Source organism: Hyperolius riggenbachi, chromosome 1 (genome assembly GCF_040937935.1).
Source record: "Hyperolius riggenbachi isolate aHypRig1 chromosome 1, aHypRig1.pri, whole genome shotgun sequence".
Taxonomy (NCBI): Eukaryota; Metazoa; Chordata; class Amphibia; order Anura; family Hyperoliidae; genus Hyperolius; species Hyperolius riggenbachi.
In genome coordinates this window covers 45,903,439-45,919,940 of record NC_090646.1, presented here as the reverse complement: position 1 = coordinate 45,919,940, position 16,502 = coordinate 45,903,439, and the positions used below count along the sequence as shown (strand labels likewise).

The 16,502-nt window shown below is 45.5% G+C and overlaps 1 protein-coding gene across 1 annotated transcript in view; it reads right to left on the bottom strand.

The window, feature by feature from the left end:
• LOC137548772 (vomeronasal type-2 receptor 26-like) overlaps positions 1 to 14,580 on the bottom strand; it is a 32,307-nt gene extending 17,727 nt beyond the window's left edge. Inside the window, exons 1-2 of the mRNA XM_068271170.1 lie at positions 14,550 to 14,580; positions 13,229 to 13,465 (exon numbers count right to left, since the gene is read on the bottom strand). Of these exons, the coding sequence (XP_068127271.1) occupies positions 13,229 to 13,465; positions 14,550 to 14,580 (268 nt within the window). The remainder of the gene's footprint in view (positions 1 to 13,228; positions 13,466 to 14,549) is intronic.
• Positions 14,581 to 16,502: the final 1,922 nt, after the last annotated feature.

Here is a 16,502-nt window from a genome sequence, read left to right as displayed (position 1 = left end):
AGACAACTGAACCGTAGGGCTGCACACTGAAGGGCTGTTGGTTGTTGTGTTTGATGAAGACTGGGAGACCTCAAGAGCACTGCTCCGGAAAGTGACAGTGTCAGCGTCGTCTGATGTTTGTGAATGTTGTGAACCGCGCAATGGCTGGGCTACTGCTGCTGCTGAGGCGGGTCTGGTGGTGAGTCTGGTGAACCCAAGGGAGGCAGTGTTGCTGGTACCCTGTCCTGTCGAGTTTGCCCACAGAGTGGGATGTTTGGATAGCATGTGGCGGCTCATGCTGGTGGTGGAGAGGTTGTTAATACTTTTCCCCCTGCTCAGGCGGGTCTTGCACACCTTGCAAATTGCCATGGTAACATCCTCAGTGCAGTCTTCAAAGAAAGCCCAGACTTTGGAGCACCTGCCTTGCTGGCGATTTCTGTTTGCGCCTCTTTTGCCTCTCACTTGAACTTCCACGCTTGTGGTGCCTGAAATTTCGCGCCGCCTACCTTGTGGCACAAGGCGAACTCGTGCAGCAGTGGGTTCTTCAACAGACTCATCTGTGCTGCTGCTACGACGGCGATGTTCTCGTTCACAAACAAAATCTGGGTCTCTGTCCACATTGTCCATACCCTCCTCTTCCATCTCCTCAAACTCGTCATATGTCATTGTGGGGGGCCGCCGCCGTGGAGTAGAGCTCCCCAGAACAACCTCTGCGCAGCTCACTCCAACATTGTCTTCCAGAGTTTCTCGGCCGACCTCCTGCAATTGCAACCCCTCCTGCCCAACTTGCTCTGGGATTTGGGTTTCAAAGTCCTCGGACTCGCCTTGTTGTATTTCAGTGCCCGGTGCATTTCCCACAGTTAATGGTTGTGAATCCGGGCACAACATTTCTGGCTGTTCCTCCATTGACCTTTCAAAGGTGGAAGTTTGTTGGCCTGGGAATAGCTCCTGCGAATACCCCATTGTGTCCTGAGGTAATTCATCGGACTGGTTATCTGGCAATTGTGTGTGTGGTGTCGCTGCCGGTTGTGTCAGCTTTGTGCCCACTGGCTCCTTGTAACTGGCTGAGGACTCGGACCTCGTGCGTGATGTGCAGGTGCTGCTTAACCCACTGCTGGACGGTTTAGAGGTCATCCACGTAATTATCTGGTCCTGTTCTTTTGGATCTGTGAGGGTTGTTGTCCTGGACAACATGGGCGGTATTGAGTGGGTTTTCTTGGGTGCTCCCCTGTGGCCTGTACGTGAACCGTCAGGGGAAACACCTCTTCCCTTGCCCCTCCCTCTTTCACCGTATTTCTTCCTCATTTCACTTATCCTTAAAGTACACGCTGACTGGCAGCAGTACAGTGGCAGTACAGAAATGCTATACAGTGGTGGGTGAGCGGTGTACCACTATTGCCAGCAGCGACACAGAGCACAATGCTATACAGTGGCGGGTGAGCGGTGTACTACTGTTCCCAGCAGACACAGAGTGGCAGTAAACACAATGCTATATAGTCTGGCTGAGCGGTGTACACAGAGTGGCAGTAAACAATGCTATATAGTCTGGCTGAGTGGTGTACACAGAGTGGCAGTACACACAATGCTATATAGTCTGGCTGAGCAGTGTACACAGAGTGGCAGTAAACAATGCTATATAGTCTGGCTGAGCGGTGTACACACAGTGGCAGTACACACAATGCTATATAGTCTGGCTGAGCGGTGTACACAGAGTGGCAGTAAACAATGCTATATAGTCTGGCTGAGCGGTGTACACAGAGTGGCAGTAAACAATGCTATATAGTCTGGCTGAGCGGTGTACACAGAGTGGCAGTAAACACAATGCTATATAGTCTGGCTGAGCGGTGTACACAGAGTGGCAGTAAACAATGCTATATAGTCTGGCTGAGCGGTGTACACAGAGTGACTGTACACACAATGCTATATAGTCTGGCTGAGCCGTGTACACACAGTGGCAGTAAACAATGCTATATAGTCTGGCTGAGCCGTGTACACACAGTGGCAGTAAACAATGCTATATAGTCTGGCTGAGCGGTGTACACACAGTGGCAGTACACACAATGCTTTATAGTCTGGCTGAGCGGTGTACACACAGTGGCAGTACACACAATGCTATATAGTCTGGCTGAGCGGTGTACACAGAGTGGCAGTACACACAATGCTATATAGTCTGGCTGAGCGGTGTACACAGAGTGGCAGTAAACAATGCTATATAGTCTGGCTGAGCTGTGTACACAGAGTGGCAGTAAACAATGCTATATAGTCTGGCTGAGCGGTGTACACAGAGTGGCAGTAAACAATGCTATATAGTCTGGCTGAGCGGTGTACACAGAGTGGCAGTACACACAATGCTATATAGTCTGGCTGAGCGGTGTACACAGAGTGGCAGTAAACAATGCTATATAGTCTGGCTGAGCGGTGTACACAGAGTGGCAGTACACACAATGCTATATAGTCTGGCTGAGCGGTGTACACACAGTGGCAGTACACACAATGCTATATAGTCTGGCTGAGCGGTGTACACAGAGTGGCAGTACACACAATGCTATATAGTCTGGCTGAGCGGTGTACACAGAGTGGCAGTAAACAATGTTATATAGTCTGGCTGAGCGGTGTACACAGAGTGGCAGTACACACAATGCTATATAATCTGGCTGAGCCGTGTACACACAGTGGCAGTAAACAATGCTATATAGTCTAGTAAAAAATGCAAAAACCGCGCTGATATTAGACTCAGGTGTATTCTATACGGTGGTGCGCCAGCTAACAATACAAATACAAAGTCCACTTTCCAAATCCAATAAAAAGCTGCGCACTAATGTTCCCACAATTAGATTCCTCTCATGTAAACATAAGTTCAATCCTAGTGTCCAATCAAGGGTACTATCTTGCTCTTGCAGTTGGTGATCACTGTCTCCGCTTCGGTTTTACACCACCACCACACCCCAAGCAGTGGGCACTCACCAAATCGTATTGACCCTCTATTAGATGGGTCTCCAGCGCCTATGGGGTCATATGGCCACCCCCTGCCTTCTCGAGCTCTCTCTTCCACTTGTTTCAACTTTTCTTATGGGATCATCACACCTCAAAAGACATTGATCGGAATAGCCATAGCGTAAAACCATAAAACCATTTATTAATAAAAGAAAAATGCACTCACAAGCATGGAGGTATTCGTGGAGCACAGAGTTTTTGTGGGCTCTACCCCAATCGGTGGCCGCTGGATGGGCTTCGTTGCGCTGAAGTAGTCAGCTCCTTCCTGCGTCCCCCTCTGTCTCCAGGTCCCTCCGTGGCCACTAGCTTTACTAGTTTCGTCGCTATATGCGACTCATCAGAAGCATAGGTGGCCATTTGTAATTCCTTCTAATATACCCTTCACCTTCACTCCTTCCGCTTGCCTTCCCCTCCCCTCTTCCGTATACTGGGGCATTTCCGTCACGCGTCAAGTGACGCCTATCCTCCCCGCCTCCTCCCATTGGCTGGGTAACATGTCCGGCAAGCGTCACATGACGCCTATCTCTCCCACGCGTCTAGCGACGCCTATCTTTCCCGCCTCCTCCCATTGGCTCGGTGACATGTCAAGCAAGCGTCACATGACGCCTATCTCTCCCACCCCCTCCCACTAGCTGAATAGCCGTAGCTTCACCCCGGGCTTACGTGCGCATCCTAACTGACGCCTATCTCGGGCCGCATAATCGTCCCATCCGCGGTTTCCCCGCGTCTGTTATCCATACTGCACGCTCGCCATTTGTATTCTCCGCCATGGTAACAACCATGGTAAATACGCGTGAAGCCTTCCCACTGGCCACCTCTGGGGTATCACCCTCACACACATCGTAATAAACCTTTACACATTCTTTCTCTGACAGTCAACACTTCTTGCAGGTATGCTTTCAATTTACCCTTCTTCATAAAACATTCCTTATGTTTACTATGGAGTGCTATTTCACCCGCCTTTCAGCCTTTAACCATGCAGATAAATATATATATAACTCGTGATATTAACACATACTTTTAACAGTGATAAAACCCCTTAAAAAGTCTCAAATATCCCCTCCCTCACCCTTACATCCCCAAAAAGATTATAACAACTTGTGGCTTCTAGGCATGGGTGTTTTTACACTCCACTTACATTTTCCAAAGTTAGTCATTGCTCAGAAAACATACCAGGTCTATATCCGCATTAAGCCCCCCAGGCTTTAATGTGTTAAACAAATATATCCACTTTGTCTCCCTCTGTGATATTTCCCTTACCATGTTACCCCCCCTCCATGGTCTGCCGACCTTTTCTACTCCACAAAAGGACAACAATGCTGGATTTCTATTATGTACTTTTTGAAAATGTGCAGACAAAGTATGATTCATAAATCCTTTTCTAATATTTCTGATATGCTCCCCTATTCTCTCTTTTAAGGGTCTGGTGGTTCTCCTAATGTATTGTAGCCCGCACGGGCACCAGGCCAGATAGATCACATATCTATCATTACATGTTATAAAATCTCTTAGTTTCACCTGTTTGTTATTTGAATAGCCCGTCACCTTATTAGTTCTTTTTGCTTTGGCCTCCCAGCATCCCTTGCAATCCCTGCATGGGAAAAACCCCGGTTTCTGCCACCCTTCAAATCTGGGTGGTCCTTTTTTGGGTTCCACACAGCTTGGGGCCAGATGGTTTTTTAGGTTTGGGGCCTTCCTATATATAAAATTAGGTCTAGGAGGTAAAATCTTACTCAACTCTGAATCTGATAATAGTATTTTCCAATATTTCTGGACTATTCGCTCTACATGTTTATACTGTGAATTGAATTCTGTGATAAACGCAAAATTGTGTTCACTTCCCCTTGCATTTACATTCCTCTCTCTGTTAATAAGCTCTACCCTATCTTGCTCCCTCACCCTTCTAATTTCTTCATCTAGAAAGTGTTCATCATACCCTTTTTCCAAAAACCTTTCCTTTAGAATAAGTGACTGTGCATCAAAATCACCCATATCCGTGCAATTCCTCCTCATTCTCATGAGTTGGCCTCTAGGGACACCCTTTATCCACCGTGGATGATGCCCACTTCGTGTGGATATATATCCATTTCTGTCTGTACCCTTAAAGAACGTCTTAGTTCTAATCTCCCCCTCCTTCACCATTAAATCCAAATCCAAAAAGTGTATACTTTCTAAGCTGCTTTCATACGTTAATTTAATATTTAAATCATTTTCATTCAATTTTATAAAAAATTCCTGTAATTGTGCCCCCGTACCCCTCCAAAATATAAGCAAATCGTCAATATACCTTTTCCAAATTATGACCCCCTTCGAAAATTCTTGTGCCAATACTTCTTCTTCCCATTTCCCCATATACAAATTTGCGAGGCTAGGGGCAAACCCCGCCCCCATTGCACATCCCCTGTGTTGTCTATAGAATCCCCCTTTGTGCCAAAAATAATTCTTCTGTAGAGCGAACTCCAATACTTCCATCAAAAATTCCACTTGTTCATTTTTTATCTCTCCACCCCTTTTCATGTAGTACCTAACCGCCTCTATGCCCTTTTTCTGCGGAATGCTGGTGTAGAGTGATGAAACGTCCGCCGTAACCAGCAGCGTCCCATCCTCCACACTCATTCCCTCAACCTGTTGGATGGTATGTTTGGTATCTTTTAGGATATGGGGCAATCTTCCCACCATGGGTTGAAGAAAAGAGTCCAGATACTGTCCCAATCTATGGGTCACTGATCCTATGCCGCTCAATATTGGTCTCCCTGGGGGTTGGGTTAAACTTTTGTGAATTTTAGGGACCTGGTAGATGACTGGGATTTTTGGTGCGCTTGGGATCAGATATCTAAACTCCGCATCTCCCAATATCCCATTATCCAGCCCTTTTTTCAACAACTTTCTTAATTGGCTTAGATACTCCTGGGTGGGGTCACCTCTCAGCTTTTCATAAGTATCCTCATCTTTTACCAATCGGTCCAATTCTTCACCGTATTGGGCCTTATTTAGCACCACTACCCCTCCCCCCTTGTCCGCTGGTCGAACCACCAGACCCTTTTTATCAAGCAAATCCCTTGCCATGTTTTTTACACCAGGGTATTTCATATCTGGCAGTTCCCGAATTTCATTTCCTACCAGTTTCTTAAAGGCTCCAATTGCATGAAACCCAGTTTCTTGGGGGTGAAAGGTGGAATTATTTTTAAGATTCGTATGTTTATATTGCGCTTTACCAGTTGTGTCTCTTAGGGGGTTTACTCTATTGTTCGGACCTTCCCTTTTCATGAAATATTTTTTAAGGTTCAATTTCCTGGTGAATTTTTCCAAGTCAATATAAGTGCCAAATTTATTGAGTCCCTGTTTGGGGGCAAATTTTAATCCCTCGTCCAATACCTTTAATTCCTTCCCGGACAGGGCCACACCGCTTAGGTTAAAGATGCCCTTCCCTTCTATTTTCTCTTCTTTTTGGCACTTCCTTCTCCCTCCCCTTGTACCCCTTCTACTCCTCTTTTTCCTACTCCATATATGTTTTCTCCCACCCAGTCTGTTTGATGGTACCTCGTCCCCCCCTCTAAAAAAGGTTCAAATTGATTCTGATGATTGAGGGGGTCATATCGATTGCTTAAGGGTACCGTATATCCTTGGTTTTGAATGGGATTATTCCCATATTGTGGGCCACCTCGTCCCCTACCCCTATTAGGTATCCCCCCATATGGTCTCCAGTTTGATCTATTTTGGGGTGATCTTGGTCCCATAGGTTGGGGACCCATTGGGCCCTGTGCATTTATTAGATAAGTTGGTCTAGGGTTTTCTCTTGGGGGTGGGCCTCCTCTTCCCCCTCTCCCACCCCCTCCGCTCCCCCCACTTCCCCCCTCTACCCCCTGGTTCCCGGCATCTAGGTTTGCTCCCTGGGTTTGACCCTGGGGTACCTGGTTATGGGGGTTTCCCACTCCCGTCTCTGCCACACTTTGTTGGTTTTGCTTTTTCTTTATCTGCCACCTATACGCTTCTTTTCCTCTATGTGCCTGGTAGTCTCTAAGAAATTTCTGTCTTTTTGTGACTATGATTTCCTTTTCAGCTTTCTGTAAAATTTCACCAATTCGTTGAGTCTTTCTGATATATTCCTCCGTCCCTTTGTAAATTTCTAATCTTACTCTTATCTCCTCAATCTCTCTTTCTATTCGGGCTAACTTTCTTTTCTTTCTTTTCATTAGAATTTTGACTAAACCCACCCCACATTTGTCAAAATATTCTTCTCACTCTGCATCATTCTCCTCATCATCCTCACCATCGTTGGCTGTCAGGTCCCATCTTAATCTTTTAGGAACAATCCCTTCCTTCTCATATTTCCCCAGTGTGACTATGTCCCACCAGGAGGAATTGCACGGATATGGGTGATTTTGATGCACAGTCACTTATTCTAAAGGAAAGGTTTTTGGAAAAAGGGTATGATGAACACTTTCTAGATGAAGAAATTAGAAGGGTGAGGGAGCAAGATAGGGTAGAGCTTATTAACAGAGAGAGGAATGTAAATGCAAGGGGAAGTGAACACAATTTTGCGTTTATCACAGAATTCAATTCACAGTATAAACATGTAGAGCGAATAGTCCAGAAATATTGGGAAATACTATTATCAGATTCAGAGTTGAGTAAGATTTTACCTCCTAGACCTAATTTTATATATAGGAAGGCCCCAAACCTAAAAAACCATCTGGCCCCAAGCTGTGTGGAACCCAAAAAAGGACCGCCCAGATTTGAAGGGTGGCAGAAACCGGGGTTTTTCCCATGCAGGGATTGCAAGGGATGCTGGGAGGCCAAAGCAAAAAGAACTAATAAGGTGACGGGCTATTCAAATAACAAACAGGTGAAACTAAGAGATTTCATAACATGTAATGATAGATATGTGATCTATCTGGCCTGGTGCCCGTGCGGGCTACAATACATTAGGAGAACCACCAGACCCTTAAAAGAGAGAATAGGGGAGCATATCAGAAATATTAGAAAAGGATTTATGAATCATACTTTGTCTGCACATTTTCAAAAAGTACATAATAGAAATCCAGCATTGTTGTCCTTTTGTGGAGTAGAAAAGGTCGGCAGACCATGGAGGGGGGGTAACATGGTAAGGGAAATATCACAGAGGGAGACAAAGTGGATATATTTGTTTAACACATTAAAGCCTGGGGGGCTTAATGCGGATATAGACCTGGTATGTTTTCTGAGCAATGACTAACTTTGGAAAATGTAAGTGGAGTGTAGAAACACCCATGCCTAGAAGCCACAAGTTGTTATAATCTTTTTGGGGATGTAAGGGTGAGGGAGGGGATATTTGAGACTTTTTAAGGGGTTTTATCACTGTTAAAAGTATGTGTTAATATCACGAGTTATATATATATTTATCTGCATGGTTAAAGGCTGAAAGGCGGGTGAAATAGCACTCCATAGTAAACATAAGGAATGTTTTATGAAGAAGGGTAAATTGAAAGCATACCTGCAAGAAGTGTTGACTGTCAGAGAAAGAATGTGTAAAGGTTTATTACGATGTGTGTGAGGGTGATACCCCAGAGGTGGCCAGTGGGAAGGCTTCACGCGTATTTACCATGGTTGTTACCATGGCGGAGAATACAAATGGCGAGCGTGCAGTATGGATAACAGACGCGGGGAAACCGCGGATGGGACGATTATGCGGCCCGAGATAGGCGTCAGTTAGGATGCGCACGTAAGCCCGGGGTAAAGCTACGGCTATTCAGCGTCATGTGACGCTTGCTTGACATGTCACCGAGCCAATGGGAGGAGGCGGGAAAGATAGGCGTCGCCAGACGCGTGGGAGAGATAGGCGTCATGTGACGCTTGCCGGACATGTTACCCAGCCAATGGGAGGAGGCGGGGAGGATAGGCGTCACTTGACGCGTGACGGAAATGCCCCAGTATACGGAAGAGGGGAGGGGAAGGCAAGCGGAAGGAGTGAAGGTGAAGGGTATATTAGAAGGAATTACAAATGGCCACCTATGCTTCTGATGAGTCGCATATAGCGACGAAACTAGTAAAGCTAGTGGCCACGGAGGGACCTGGAGACAGAGGGGGACGCAGGAAGGAGCTGACTACTTCAGCGCAACGAAGCCCATCCAGCGGCCACCGATTGGGGTAGAGCCCACAAAAACTCTGTGCTCCACGAATACCTCCATGCTTGTGAGTGCATTTTTCTTTTATTAATAAATGGTTTTATGGTTTTACGCTATGGCTATTCCGATCAATGTCTTTTGAGGTGTGATGATCCCATAAGAAAAGTTGAAACAAGTGGAAGAGAGAGCTCGAGAAGGCAGGGGGTGGCCATATGACCCCATAGGCGCTGGAGACCCATCTAATAGAGGGTCAATACGATTTGGTGAGTGCCCACTGCTTGGGGTGTGGTGGTGGTGTAAAACCGAAGCGGAGACAGTGATCACCAACTGCAAGAGCAAGATAGTACCCTTGATTGAACACTAGGATTGAACTTATGTTTACATGAGAGGAATCTAATTGTGGGAACATTAGTGCGCAGCTTTTTATTGGATTTGGAATGCTATATAGTCTGGCTGAGCGGTGTACACACAGTGGCAGTACACACAATGCTATATAGTCTGGCTGAGCGGTGTACACACAGTGGCAGTACACACAATGCTATATAGTCTGGCTGAGCGGTGTACACAGAGTGGCAGTACACACAATGCTATATAGTCTGGCTGAGCGGTGTACACAGAGTGGCAGTAAACAATGCTATATAGTCTGGCTGAGCGGTGTACACAGAGTGGCAGTACACACAATGCTATATAGTCTGGCTGAGCGGTGTACACACAGTGGCAGTACACACAATGCTATATAGTCTGGCTGAGCGGTGTACACAGAGTGGCAGTACACACAATGCTATATAGTCTGGCTGAGCGGTGTACACAGAGTGGCAGTAAACAATGTTATATAGTCTGGCTGAGCGGTGTACACAGAGTGGCAGTACACACAATGCTATATAATCTGGCTGAGCCGTGTACACACAGTGGCAGTAAACAATGCTATATAGTCTAGTAAAAAATGCAAAAACCGCGCTGATATTAGACTCAGGTGTATTCTATACGGTGGTGCGCCAGCTAACAATACAAATACAAAGTCCACTTTCCAAATCCAATAAAAAGCTGCGCACTAATGTTCCCACAATTAGATTCCTCTCATGTAAACATAAGTTCAATCCTAGTGTTCAATCAAGGGTACTATCTTGCTCTTGCAGTTGGTGATCACTGTCTCCGCTTCGGTTTTACACCACCACCACACCCCAAGCAGTGGGCACTCACCAAATCGTATTGACCCTCTATTAGATGGGTCTCCAGCGCCTATGGGGTCATATGGCCACCCCCTGCCTTCTCGAGCTCTCTCTTCCACTTGTTTCAACTTTTCTTATGGGATCATCACACCTCAAAAGACATTGATCGGAATAGCCATAGCGTAAAACCATAAAACCATTTATTAATAAAAGAAAAATGCACTCACAAGCATGGAGGTATTCGTGGAGCACAGAGTTTTTGTGGGCTCTACCCCAATCGGTGGCCGCTGGATGGGCTTCGTTGCGCTGAAGTAGTCAGCTCCTTCCTGCGTCCCCCTCTGTCTCCAGGTCCCTCCGTGGCCACTAGCTTTACTAGTTTCGTCGCTATATGCGACTCATCAGAAGCATAGGTGGCCATTTGTAATTCCTTCTAATATACCCTTCACCTTCACTCCTTCCGCTTGCCTTCCCCTCCCCTCTTCCGTATACTGGGGCATTTCCGTCACGCGTCAAGTGACGCCTATCCTCCCCGCCTCCTCCCATTGGCTGGGTAACATGTCCGGCAAGCGTCACATGACGCCTATCTCTCCCACGCGTCTAGCGACGCCTATCTTTCCCGCCTCCTCCCATTGGCTCGGTGACATGTCAAGCAAGCGTCACATGACGCCTATCTCTCCCACCCCCTCCCACTAGCTGAATAGCCGTAGCTTCACCCCGGGCTTACGTGCGCATCCTAACTGACGCCTATCTCGGGCCGCATAATCGTCCCATCCGCGGTTTCCCCGCGTCTGTTATCCATACTGCACGCTCGCCATTTGTATTCTCCGCCATGGTAACAACCATGGTAAATACGCGTGAAGCCTTCCCACTGGCCACCTCTGGGGTATCACCCTCACACACATCGTAATAAACCTTTACACATTCTTTCTCTGACAGTCAACACTTCTTGCAGGTATGCTTTCAATTTACCCTTCTTCATAAAACATTCCTTATGTTTACTATGGAGTGCTATTTCACCCGCCTTTCAGCCTTTAACCATGCAGATAAATATATATATAACTCGTGATATTAACACATACTTTTAACAGTGATAAAACCCCTTAAAAAGTCTCAAATATCCCCTCCCTCACCCTTACATCCCCAAAAAGATTATAACAACTTGTGGCTTCTAGGCATGGGTGTTTTTACACTCCACTTACATTTTCCAAAGTTAGTCATTGCTCAGAAAACATACCAGGTCTATATCCGCATTAAGCCCCCCAGGCTTTAATGTGTTAAACAAATATATCCACTTTGTCTCCCTCTGTGATATTTCCCTTACCATGTTACCCCCCCTCCATGGTCTGCCGACCTTTTCTACTCCACAAAAGGACAACAATGCTGGATTTCTATTATGTACTTTTTGAAAATGTGCAGACAAAGTATGATTCATAAATCCTTTTCTAATATTTCTGATATGCTCCCCTATTCTCTCTTTTAAGGGTCTGGTGGTTCTCCTAATGTATTGTAGCCCGCACGGGCACCAGGCCAGATAGATCACATATCTATCATTACATGTTATAAAATCTCTTAGTTTCACCTGTTTGTTATTTGAATAGCCCGTCACCTTATTAGTTCTTTTTGCTTTGGCCTCCCAGCATCCCTTGCAATCCCTGCATGGGAAAAACCCCGGTTTCTGCCACCCTTCAAATCTGGGTGGTCCTTTTTTGGGTTCCACACAGCTTGGGGCCAGATGGTTTTTTAGGTTTGGGGCCTTCCTATATATAAAATTAGGTCTAGGAGGTAAAATCTTACTCAACTCTGAATCTGATAATAGTATTTTCCAATATTTCTGGACTATTCGCTCTACATGTTTATACTGTGAATTGAATTCTGTGATAAACGCAAAATTGTGTTCACTTCCCCTTGCATTTACATTCCTCTCTCTGTTAATAAGCTCTACCCTATCTTGCTCCCTCACCCTTCTAATTTCTTCATCTAGAAAGTGTTCATCATACCCTTTTTCCAAAAACCTTTCCTTTAGAATAAGTGACTGTGCATCAAAATCACCCATATCCGTGCAATTCCTCCTCATTCTCATGAGTTGGCCTCTAGGGACACCCTTTATCCACCGTGGATGATGCCCACTTCGTGTGGATATATATCCATTTCTGTCTGTACCCTTAAAGAACGTCTTAGTTCTAATCTCCCCCTCCTTCACCATTAAATCCAAATCCAAAAAGTGTATACTTTCTAAGCTGCTTTCATACGTTAATTTAATATTTAAATCATTTTCATTCAATTTTATAAAAAATTCCTGTAATTGTGCCCCCGTACCCCTCCAAAATATAAGCAAATCGTCAATATACCTTTTCCAAATTATGACCCCCTTCGAAAATTCTTGTGCCAATACTTCTTCTTCCCATTTCCCCATATACAAATTTGCGAGGCTAGGGGCAAACCCCGCCCCCATTGCACATCCCCTGTGTTGTCTATAGAATCCCCCTTTGTGCCAAAAATAATTCTTCTGTAGAGCGAACTCCAATACTTCCATCAAAAATTCCACTTGTTCATTTTTTATCTCTCCACCCCTTTTCATGTAGTACCTAACCGCCTCTATGCCCTTTTTCTGCGGAATGCTGGTGTAGAGTGATGAAACGTCCGCCGTAACCAGCAGCGTCCCATCCTCCACACTCATTCCCTCAACCTGTTGGATGGTATGTTTGGTATCTTTTAGGATATGGGGCAATCTTCCCACCATGGGTTGAAGAAAAGAGTCCAGATACTGTCCCAATCTATGGGTCACTGATCCTATGCCGCTCAATATTGGTCTCCCTGGGGGTTGGGTTAAACTTTTGTGAATTTTAGGGACCTGGTAGATGACTGGGATTTTTGGTGCGCTTGGGATCAGATATCTAAACTCCGCATCTCCCAATATCCCATTATCCAGCCCTTTTTTCAACAACTTTCTTAATTGGCTTAGATACTCCTGGGTGGGGTCACCTCTCAGCTTTTCATAAGTATCCTCATCTTTTACCAATCGGTCCAATTCTTCACCGTATTGGGCCTTATTTAGCACCACTACCCCTCCCCCCTTGTCCGCTGGTCGAACCACCAGACCCTTTTTATCAAGCAAATCCCTTGCCATGTTTTTTACACCAGGGTATTTCATATCTGGCAGTTCCCGAATTTCATTTCCTACCAGTTTCTTAAAGGCTCCAATTGCATGAAACCCAGTTTCTTGGGGGTGAAAGGTGGAATTATTTTTAAGATTCGTATGTTTATATTGCGCTTTACCAGTTGTGTCTCTTAGGGGGTTTACTCTATTGTTCGGACCTTCCCTTTTCATGAAATATTTTTTAAGGTTCAATTTCCTGGTGAATTTTTCCAAGTCAATATAAGTGCCAAATTTATTGAGTCCCTGTTTGGGGGCAAATTTTAATCCCTCGTCCAATACCTTTAATTCCTTCCCGGACAGGGCCACACCGCTTAGGTTAAAGATGCCCTTCCCTTCTATTTTCTCTTCTTTTTGGCACTTCCTTCTCCCTCCCCTTGTACCCCTTCTACTCCTCTTTTTCCTACTCCATATATGTTTTCTCCCACCCAGTCTGTTTGATGGTACCTCGTCCCCCCCTCTAAAAAAGGTTCAAATTGATTCTGATGATTGAGGGGGTCATATCGATTGCTTAAGGGTACCGTATATCCTTGGTTTTGAATGGGATTATTCCCATATTGTGGGCCACCTCGTCCCCTACCCCTATTAGGTATCCCCCCATATGGTCTCCAGTTTGATCTATTTTGGGGTGATCTTGGTCCCATAGGTTGGGGACCCATTGGGCCCTGTGCATTTATTAGATAAGTTGGTCTAGGGTTTTCTCTTGGGGGTGGGCCTCCTCTTCCCCCTCTCCCACCCCCTCCGCTCCCCCCACTTCCCCCCTCTACCCCCTGGTTCCCGGCATCTAGGTTTGCTCCCTGGGTTTGACCCTGGGGTACCTGGTTATGGGGGTTTCCCACTCCCGTCTCTGCCACACTTTGTTGGTTTTGCTTTTTCTTTATCTGCCACCTATACGCTTCTTTTCCTCTATGTGCCTGGTAGTCTCTAAGAAATTTCTGTCTTTTTGTGACTATGATTTCCTTTTCAGCTTTCTGTAAAATTTCACCAATTCGTTGAGTCTTTCTGATATATTCCTCCGTCCCTTTGTAAATTTCTAATCTTACTCTTATCTCCTCAATCTCTCTTTCTATTCGGGCTAACTTTCTTTTCTTTCTTTTCATTAGAATTTTGACTAAACCCACCCCACATTTGTCAAAATATTCTTCTCACTCTGCATCATTCTCCTCATCATCCTCACCATCGTTGGCTGTCAGGTCCCATCTTAATCTTTTAGGAACAATCCCTTCCTTCTCATATTTCCCCAGTGTGACTATGTCCCACCAGGAGGAATTGCACGGATATGGGTGATTTTGATGCACAGTCACTTATTCTAAAGGAAAGGTTTTTGGAAAAAGGGTATGATGAACACTTTCTAGATGAAGAAATTAGAAGGGTGAGGGAGCAAGATAGGGTAGAGCTTATTAACAGAGAGAGGAATGTAAATGCAAGGGGAAGTGAACACAATTTTGCGTTTATCACAGAATTCAATTCACAGTATAAACATGTAGAGCGAATAGTCCAGAAATATTGGGAAATACTATTATCAGATTCAGAGTTGAGTAAGATTTTACCTCCTAGACCTAATTTTATATATAGGAAGGCCCCAAACCTAAAAAACCATCTGGCCCCAAGCTGTGTGGAACCCAAAAAAGGACCGCCCAGATTTGAAGGGTGGCAGAAACCGGGGTTTTTCCCATGCAGGGATTGCAAGGGATGCTGGGAGGCCAAAGCAAAAAGAACTAATAAGGTGACGGGCTATTCAAATAACAAACAGGTGAAACTAAGAGATTTCATAACATGTAATGATAGATATGTGATCTATCTGGCCTGGTGCCCGTGCGGGCTACAATACATTAGGAGAACCACCAGACCCTTAAAAGAGAGAATAGGGGAGCATATCAGAAATATTAGAAAAGGATTTATGAATCATACTTTGTCTGCACATTTTCAAAAAGTACATAATAGAAATCCAGTATTGTTGTCCTTTTGTGGAGTAGAAAAGGTCGGCAGACCATGGAGGGGGGGTAACATGGTAAGGGAAATATCACAGAGGGAGACAAAGTGGATATATTTGTTTAACACATTAAAGCCTGGGGGGCTTAATGCGGATATAGACCTGGTATGTTTTCTGAGCAATGACTAACTTTGGAAAATGTAAGTGGAGTGTAGAAACACCCATGCCTAGAAGCCACAAGTTGTTATAATCTTTTTGGGGATGTAAGGGTGAGGGAGGGGATATTTGAGACTTTTTAAGGGGTTTTATCACTGTTAAAAGTATGTGTTAATATCACGAGTTATATATATATTTATCTGCATGGTTAAAGGCTGAAAGGCGGGTGAAATAGCACTCCATAGTAAACATAAGGAATGTTTTATGAAGAAGGGTAAATTGAAAGCATACCTGCAAGAAGTGTTGACTGTCAGAGAAAGAATGTGTAAAGGTTTATTACGATGTGTGTGAGGGTGATACCCCAGAGGTGGCCAGTGGGAAGGCTTCACGCGTATTTACCATGGTTGTTACCATGGCGGAGAATACAAATGGCGAGCGTGCAGTATGGATAACAGACGCGGGGAAACCGCGGATGGGACGATTATGCGGCCCGAGATAGGCGTCAGTTAGGATGCGCACGTAAGCCCGGGGTAAAGCTACGGCTATTCAGCGTCATGTGACGCTTGCTTGACATGTCACCGAGCCAATGGGAGGAGGCGGGAAAGATAGGCGTCGCCAGACGCGTGGGAGAGATAGGCGTCATGTGACGCTTGCCGGACATGTTACCCAGCCAATGGGAGGAGGCGGGGAGGATAGGCGTCACTTGACGCGTGACGGAAATGCCCCAGTATACGGAAGAGGGGAGGGGAAGGCAAGCGGAAGGAGTGAAGGTGAAGGGTATATTAGAAGGAATTACAAATGGCCACCTATGCTTCTGATGAGTCGCATATAGCGACGAAACTAGTAAAGCTAGTGGCCACGGAGGGACCTGGAGACAGAGGGGGACGCAGGAAGGAGCTGACTACTTCAGCGCAACGAAGCCCATCCAGCGGCCACCGATTGGGGTAGAGCCCACAAAAACTCTGTGCTCCACGAATACCTCCATGCTTGTGAGTGCATTTTTCTTTTATTAA